This window comes from Argopecten irradians, chromosome 16 (assembly GCF_041381155.1).
Source record: "Argopecten irradians isolate NY chromosome 16, Ai_NY, whole genome shotgun sequence".
Classification (NCBI taxonomy): Eukaryota; Metazoa; Mollusca; class Bivalvia; order Pectinida; family Pectinidae; genus Argopecten; species Argopecten irradians.
The window spans coordinates 7175844-7185053 of record NC_091149.1 but is presented as its reverse complement, the minus strand read 5'-3'; the positions used below and the strand labels follow the sequence as shown (position 1 = coordinate 7185053).

General features: G+C 34.0%; 1 protein-coding gene and 1 long non-coding RNA gene across 2 annotated transcripts in view; one reads left to right on the top strand and one right to left on the bottom strand.

Annotated features, from left to right (window-relative positions):
* The window catches only part of LOC138311163 (uncharacterized), a 159113-nt gene that overhangs the window by 25830 nt on the left and 124073 nt on the right, over positions 1-9210 (bottom strand). The gene's annotated exons all lie outside the window — the stretch shown is intronic.
* LOC138311133 (cyclin-dependent kinase 14-like) overlaps positions 2665-9210 on the top strand; it is a 47234-nt gene continuing 40688 nt past the window's right edge. Inside the window, exon 1 of the mRNA XM_069252593.1 lies at positions 2665-2839. Coding sequence (XP_069108694.1) covers positions 2791-2839 — 49 coding nt within the window. The 5' untranslated portion in view covers positions 2665-2790. The remainder of the gene's footprint in view (positions 2840-9210) is intronic.

The window sequence follows — 9210 nt, the reverse complement described above, 5'->3', positions numbered from 1 at the left end:
GAACGTTTTCCATAAATTAAAGTTTTGCAGTCGATCACCGTTGATCGCAGTAAACTTGCTGTCTTCCGCCATATATGTTGCCGACTATAATAATGACGTCAAAAAAAAATAAAAAATAATAATAATAATAGTGACGTCACAATATATTATCCCGACGGTCATTGAATGAGGGAAACTTCAGTTACGCTATATTTGGGTACGACTCGACTTCAAAAGCAATCGGAACCCGATTGCGTCAAAAGTGATTATGACGTCACATCTTAAGGGTGTTATCTTCAATCTATTTTTTACACAGGTTACTGGACTCGCTAGAGGTATCTGAACCGAGTGCAGTAACCTCGCGTGCTTTTATCGCATTTGATGAATATATATATACTTTTGAGAAACGTATGGGCCAATCAAAATACATCAAAAGCACGTGTCATATAATGAGATTTAAGACTCTTTCATCTATGCGGATATGAAGGATAGGAATATTCTACCCGACCGTGGGTCGAAAGCTTCAGCTTATCGCTATATTTGGGTACGACTCGACTTCAAAAGCAATCGGAACCCGATTGCGTCAAAAGTGATTATGACGTCACATCTTAAGGGTGTTTTCCTCAATCTATTTTTTACACAGGTTACTGGACTCGTTAGAGGTATCTAAACCGAGTCCAGTAACCTCGCGTGCTTTTATCGCATTTGATGAATATATATATACTTTTGAGAAACGTATGGGCCAATCAAAATACATCAAAAGCACGTGTCATATAATGAGATTTAAGACTCTTTCATCTATGCGGATATGAAGGATAGGAATATTCTACCCGAGGGTCCACAAAATGTAGTAAGGTTTTACAACATTTTGTGATCCCGAGGGTAGAATATCCCTATCCTTCATATCCACTTATGAAAGAGTATTTTTCTTTCATACCTCGACGTTTTATTGCAATTTTACAACTATAATGTCTCACTATTTTGAAATAAATTCGAAGAAAACCACGACTGCAAGTCAATTTTTCATATATGAAAAAATACTTTGTGAAAAAAACATGAAAATTTTACCGAGGAAATAGTAATTTTTTGACGCCGTAGGCGATATGAGTGTATTGCCCTAGACCAGCCAGTATTACACCCGTACGTATGAAATATATATATATATTGAGCGGTGCTTTTCACTCAGTTGAATGGTTCTTTCCCGAGCGAATATTTTTCGCATTATGTATGTCCTTCCGTTTTTAGCTACGTCTTTATAAACACAAAAGATAATGCTTAAACTTATTTAAAAAATTACAATGTAGTTAGGTACTAAATACACGTATTTTTTCGCCTTATCAACAGCAAAACTTTTTTTCTCGCCTTTTCGCCTTTGTAACAGCAAAAATGCCACTAAGTCGCCAACATAGATATCACAAAGAATTTTTTGATAAATTTTAAAGTGCTTTGAGCTTGTGTTAATAGTTGATAAATTTTAACATCAATTATCAGTTAATACTATTGTGTGTAATTTGACATTCCTAAGGTTATATTCTTGATCATATTTACTCTACATATATCGTTTGTGACATTTGAGATAAAAACCCATATGTGTGATAACTGTGTATATCCTCTTGCAATTTACTTCGATACCTTTTCTGAAAGATTTTATGTTCCATTCTATTACCTAACCAGATTAATATCACGGCCATCCTAATTGCCTAAAAGACACTGACCACGGCTGATTAATCGCCAATGAGCGATATCTGTCAATAATGATTCTGTAATTTTATTGTATGTACATTATTAAGCATGAAATATTTTATTTTAAGTCATTTAGGTCTCCGACTTTGTACGGAACACAACGGTTATATTTTGGACACTCCAGAATAGCCATCCGTCAAGTCAAAGTTATCATCATTAAATTCCAAAGTTCAACTTTAACATTTTCTTACGTCATCTTTACTTCATGACAAAACGTGCGGAAGTTTCCGTATTTTATAGACATTATATTCATTATATGTTTAAATGGCATAATTTTCAAAGTCTTTCAATACTTTTTGCGGACGATACTTTTTTATAAATTATTTTTATGATCCCTGCAAAATCCTTTTTGATAACTTCCGCAATTCTTTCTAGTACTCTGCACAATTTTCGATTACAACTATGGAATTAACAAGACAGGTTAGGTCGAATGTTATTTTTTCCACTCGCTCTTTTTTCAGTTGTCTTCCTAGATCAGTATAAAAATATAGCATAATACTGTAACTGTGAATGAATTACGTTTTATTACCCGAAAATAGACTATATGATAGATACTAACATGTATATTTGTCATGAATGTAATCACTTTACTGTTTAAAACAAAAATAATTACATAAGAGATTTAGATAGAATTTATATATTATCTTCTATGTCTCGATATAACACGAGTTATTTCCCTTGTAACCTAACTTTATGTTGTACATCTGTCAGAAATCTTAATTAAGAGTTCTATATTTTCACACTTCAGGTAAGCCTACATGCCATATTACTTTACCACATCCATTATATGTTTCCGTTATACCATTTAGAGATTTTGATTAACTATATCGCTTTTATAGATATGCACATTGCCTACTTTCTATTTCAAGCTTCGCGGATACAGTGGAGAGCAAGTCCATTCGGAACCTTTCGAGTGTATTCAGTATTCCGGATAAAAAATGTCGATACCTTCAAATCTGCCATAAAATGGCGAAGTGTGTATTAGAAGAAATGGAGTGAGCCATAGAGCTATGTAATTTGTGTGGATATATTTTATGGAGACGATATAGAATCTCACACAGCCTCCAAATGGCTTCGGACAACAAATGCCAAGCGGAGAAAATCAAGATGAGAGACGGTAAGTCTGTTATTATGTCCTAGACGGACAGACTGTTTGACAGACGAACAAGTTCGTCGGTGTCTCCAAACAGGCTATGGTCTTTGTTTGTAATGAGTCACTGATGCCGACGCGGTGGTTGGGAAAACCCCTGGTTCCCTGGGGTGGGGAATAGACACCAAGCTAATGTCTTACTCTGTTGACATTTAATTCTGATATCTAGATTGTAAGTATACAGCTCATATGTGTCATGTACATATATAACATAAAATGTACAATGCTGCAGGAACAGTTATAATTAAAGATGTTAAAAGAAAATAAAAGATCTAGGAGCTTTAAGCCCCAATATCGATATCGACAATAGACTTTATCAAATTTTTCACTTCAGTTGTACTTCTTATAAGTTGAATCTTAACAATTAATTATTATCTGGTGACCTTGCCAATGTATATATAAACTTACAACATTAATTGTCATAAAGATCATTTTATAATCAGAATTTTTCTTCAAAATCAGCTAAATCATGATTATTGCATGGTCCTTCAAAAATTGCTTTAATGTTTTACTTTAAAATTATACCTATATATATGTACATACAAATAAATTATTTCAAATATATTGTTATCACAAGTTCATGTATAATTTAGTCCGCTTGTTAATTCATTACCAGAAACATACATATTATTTTATTTGGCCTTAATGAAGTCTGGAATATCTCTGGCCTTTACACTAGATACCTGATGCCTTAATAAGATATAATAATCAGATGTTAAATTCTACCCAAATTTATTCCAGATTCTTTTTTCTCACTGCTTTGGGAATGAGACCTAAGGTTTTGAATTTGGGGAAATGTGCGACAAAACCAGGATTTGGGAAAAATTATGAAATATGAAATAAAGCATAATGCGAATAAGATTTTTTTTATTTCCAATGTATTAATAATTTAATGTACTTTTCTGAAGCCAATTCACAAATATTTAAAGTCTTAACCAAGTAAGTTCATGTAATATTTTTGGATAGTTTTCAAGAAATTTTGATTGTGGGAAATTTAAGGCTTGAATTGGGAAAAATTTAGAGATTTAAATCGGCCCCAAATCATGTAGAAAAAAGCCCTAGCTGTTTCATAAAACTGACCAAAATCATACCCTTAGATTATGTATATACCTACAATGTATATATTCTGATGTATCGTTTTACTAATGTCCATTGATTTACAAAATGGCATTTAATACACATGTAATGATATTTATTGGGCTGGATCAATATATCGATATATATTGGTTTTCAGCATTGTATATACGCAATGTGCTGTATATCGCTGTATTGTTTTAACAACTCACCCTACTGTTTTCGTTATAGAAATAGGAAATTCCAAACAAAATTTATTCTAAAACATCATTCAAGTACAAACATTTCAATTAATAGAAAGTGTTTAAGGCATCTGTGTCACCTAGATGGATTAGAAATGCCTTTTCATAACTAAGAATACAAATTGACAGAAATTAATTCACACAGGTGATAAACCAAATTAAATGTTTGGTAGATTTTTTCCTGGTGATAGAATGTTTTATCAGATTTTTCTCTTATTGTCACAATATTCAAAATTCAATGGTGAAAAAGAGGTCCACTGTATTGTCAATATGTATCGTGTATTGTTTCAGTGTATTGTCAATACGTATTGTATTGTTTTAGACCTTCCAATACCCAGCCCTAATGTTTATAAAAGGTAGATAGATTTTAACATCCTTTAACATAAAGCCATGGTCATTGGAGGATGGTATCTCCTGTATATAGTTGTGATGTGTGTGGTTTGGACTTGGTTATGTTCATCTATGTCTCCTTGTGATAGTGGAACTCTCCCATTTTATAGTGCTAACTCACTGAAGCATATACTGCCAAACAGACAGGACAGCACATCCCAACACAGTCACATTATACTGACAACAGGCAAACCAATCTCCCCGTTTATAGGCTATAGGTATAGGTGTCTAACTCTTGGCCAGATGATACTATCCAGACTTAATTCCTCATAGGGGTGAGCAGTCAATTCATGAAAGTGTGGCGGTGCCAATATATGGGAGATACTTAGTTGGAAAAATAGAAAAGAGTACCATGCAATATATGTACTTTCTTTACAAGGTCATCAGTTGCCATAACTAATTCATTGCTGATTACAGTTGCCAAAACTCCCCCTCAAAGAAACGACAATGACTAAAATTCTGATTTGATTACCGATTTACCGGTAATAAATTTGAATGGAAAGATAACATCTACTGCCAAATCATGTTCAAAAAGTAAAACTTTCCTGGCAGGTCGATTGTGGAGAGTCAAAAATTATTCTGCATGCTCTTAGCTCTAGGTATATAATCACTATAACTATAGGGAATGCTATGATCAAACAGAAAACGGACAACAAATCCCTCTTCTTTCTATTCTACATTCTGTACAGAATTATCTACCCAAATCCCTATGATAGAAGCACCCTTCCCCTTTTTCAGACTTCAATTGCACATACTTTGAATTTAGACAGAATGAAAATATGAAAACTTTGTTGATTTTCTGACTGATTTCTTTTAAAAATTGAGTCATGGCTTACTTTGGAGAATAATTTTATGAAAGACAAGTCCAAATTTGTTTATATCAAACGCCCCTGATTTGTTCAAATTTCTTGAGCATCCTAGGCCGGTATATGGTCATTTTTGGTTTGCTTTGTCTAGTTTGACATTCTATTAACAGTCAAGGTCATGTAAGGACATGCCAGGTTTGATGGTGGAAGAAAACAGGGCAACTGTCCCACATGGGATTCAATCTCTGTCTTTTTTGAGTACATCATATATTTTTTTGGGAACACAACATTATTTTCACCCTCAAAATCAAACGTTACAATTAATACAAATCCATAGTGGTAGATAACCGTGTAATTTGTAAAAATTGAATATATATATATACAGATTTGGTACAAGACTTGATAGTTTTTAAAAAGAAGCTACTATCCACATAATACACTTCACTTGATTATCAATCTGATTAAATCAGATTGCTTGATTATTAAATAAAATTTCATTATAAGTCTTAAAAAATCATTGGAAATTTGAAATTTATTGATATTTGATGAATTTTTAGCCAGCAGTGAAGATTCTTTTTTCCTGTATTCATGTGGGTAGATCCTAGCTATGTTTATATATACTGATACAATAAATCATCTGTTTGTGTATCGGAAAGTTGAACTGAGAAACTAAACAGAGCGGATGTTCTGAACTATACTCAACAACCTGATGGCAAAGTCTTTGTTTAGACCAAATTGATGAATGAAATGTAAATCATGCTCAGGTTCAGCCTTACATCAAATGCTTGAAAGACAGCTGACAGTAATGTTGGCCTGTTTCATGGGTGGGCCGGCAAAATGTTTCCCTTAGAATCTTCGATGCTGCTGCCAATATTTAAGATTATCTGGACACAAAATTATTCATTTTCACAAATTTATTACAATATAAATTTCATATGAAAGTGATTTAGAGGGATTTCTTAACTCATTCACCCCTAAAGATACACTTAGACTGTTCTAAATCAAAGACTATAGATTAGTCCATTATGAAATTTTAGGGGAGATTAGTTAAAGTAGACAAAGTGAAAGTAGTGAAATTAAGTTGAGTTGTATAGAACGTTTATAAATAACCTTATAGGCATGTAAATGTCAAATGATGAACGTCCTAGACACCTAGAGGAAATTAAAACACTGGGAAATGTACGGTTTAACAAAACAGACGGCACAACTTTAATTTGTACAGATGATCTATCTGTATCAAATGAAACTGGTTTACAGCGCTCTGTTAAAACTAAAAAAAATTTAAAAGAGAATTTTAAAGATGCAATTAATGCATTGTTTAGACAAACTACTATGCATGACTTAATTATCACTCTCAAGATAGTATGAGGCAGACACTGACTGCAGCCGTTGGGTGATGGTTTCCCTTGGGAACTCTGGCTTTCTTCTACCTTCTAAGCCGTGTATGTCTTTTAATGAACAAAATGATAAATAGGATATACCTAAAACTATTGTGCAGTGTTATTCATAGCAGGGGCCGCTGGCCAAATTGAATATCAAATGCGAATTTTAAAAAGAGTAGATATGATAGGACTAGTATTTGGCCGTAATTTTTCAGGCCGAAAAATATTAACTCTGATCCACATCAATTTCACATCAATAAATACTCTCATACCGGTACTTGCCATTCATCAAAACATATTTTTTATAACCATGTACACAATGTGCTCTACCTATGACGTCATCAAATTGATGATTTTCCTCTTCTAGCCAAATTTTGCTAGAAATTCAGGCTTGAAATGGATTTGGCCGCCACCTTGGAGCAACTTTATATTTTGCATGGATATGCGTAAATACACAATACACAATGTGTGAAAATCCTTTCTGCTCCACGAAGGCGGCCACATTCATTTTTAGAGAAAACCACTCAAAAAGTATGATTTTTCAAAGTTTTTTGTGAAAAATGGCGGGAAACTGCATGTTGATGACGTCATAGTGAACATAATTGGCACATGCGGGATATATTCGGATGTAATGTGTTAGCAAATGTATTCAACTGTTATATGGCAAAATATGTTGGTCTACTGGAGAATTATTTTGCAGCCATATTCGAGTCTTAACGTACCTTCTCCTTTTTGCCCTGTAAAGTTATTACTACTTACTTTGTCTTCATATAAGTTTGAAAACTACTCATATATCAGCTTCTTGTTATCTGTGGACAAAATGTGGTTATCTTACAGAGAGTTTGAAAACAAAATTGATGAAGTTTGATATTAAACTCATGAGGATGCATGTTTAGGACCTGGTTGCACTCATCAATACCAAAATCTGTATGAAAACTTAAATACATGAAAAGTTTGTGGTATAAAGTCATATTACATGATTCCGGGTTCTGTACTTGTGTAGCCAGCGATATATGAATCTGTATTTTTTTTTAATGCAAGATAAAATTTGTGGTAAAATCGTGATACAGGAATCTGTTCTGTTATTCATCAATATTTAAATCTTCATATAAACTTTATGTTACTACGGGGCTGAGACTTCCTATATACCAGATATACAACAGCTATAGTGTTTAGGGGGGGTTAACATATTTCCATGATATATCTCCGAAATCTCAAACTCAACTTCAGCTTTTGCCAACTTGCCAAGTAGCCAAAATATCTACACCTACAACTGCCAAATTATTTGCAACATAATCACTTTCGACTACATGTGAATCACGATTACCTGTCTACCACAATATCTACTCACACGGGTCATCTGTCAGTCATAGAATTTCTCATTATTTATTGTAGATTTTTCCGTATTTTCAAGTAATTTTTGTTTATAAAGATGTTTTAAGTATTCATTATTAGTGGATATATAATTTTTAGATGATTTATGTGAGAGAGACTCATATCGTTTTCTTTGAAAGGATTTGATGTTATGCTCGCAAACACTAACGTCACAATCAATACCTACCCCCAAGGGCAGATAGCTATGGAATACCAGTATGCAAATATGGCATAAAAAGGGCAAGAGTCCCTCTATCACAAGGAGACACAACACAGTTGTACTGCAGCCTCCCAAAACACACAATCACAAGGAGACACAACATGAACATACCACAGCCTCCCAAAAACACACTATCACAAGGAGACACAACACTAACATACCACAGCCTTCCAAAACACACTATCACAAGGAGACACAACACAGATATACTGCAGCCTCCAAAGACATACATAATGAATAGGATAATTCATTTCCATTGTACGAAAATTTACTATTCTGAAGCAAAGACACATTTATAGACTCTAGGTCTTCTAAATCGAAGACTAGACCAGTCAATAATGAAATTTCAGGGGTAAACATCCAAAACTTTTGAATAAATTTCAAGTTATTTGAATTATAGTCTTAAATTAAAAGAAATAATTACAGAATTTGCCATTAGGAATAGGGTCCAAATGTGGTCTCAACTCCTCTTCTCTCAGATTCTCCTTTGTATCTAAGTAGCCTGTCAGAGAGCTATAGACTGACGAGTATTTCACGCCTGTTTAGACGATTAGCGTGAACTCATGCATTTGTTTGTGAGGAGATACTGACTGGCTTCCTGGTATATAGGTAACAGTTGTGTTTACTGAAATATTCAGCTCAACTTTGGTTAGCTCCATCATATCTATGGTACCTCTGTTACAGAAAAGAACGTGAGAGCTCAATAGGGAGATTCTATATATATTAATCTACATTGAAAATTATAACTCACCCCCCCCCCCCCCATCCACCCCCACCCCAGCACCTTCCCTTCTGCTACAAAGTTATGGTGGTGGTGGGGGGTGGGGGGTGGGGGGGGGAGGGGGGGTAT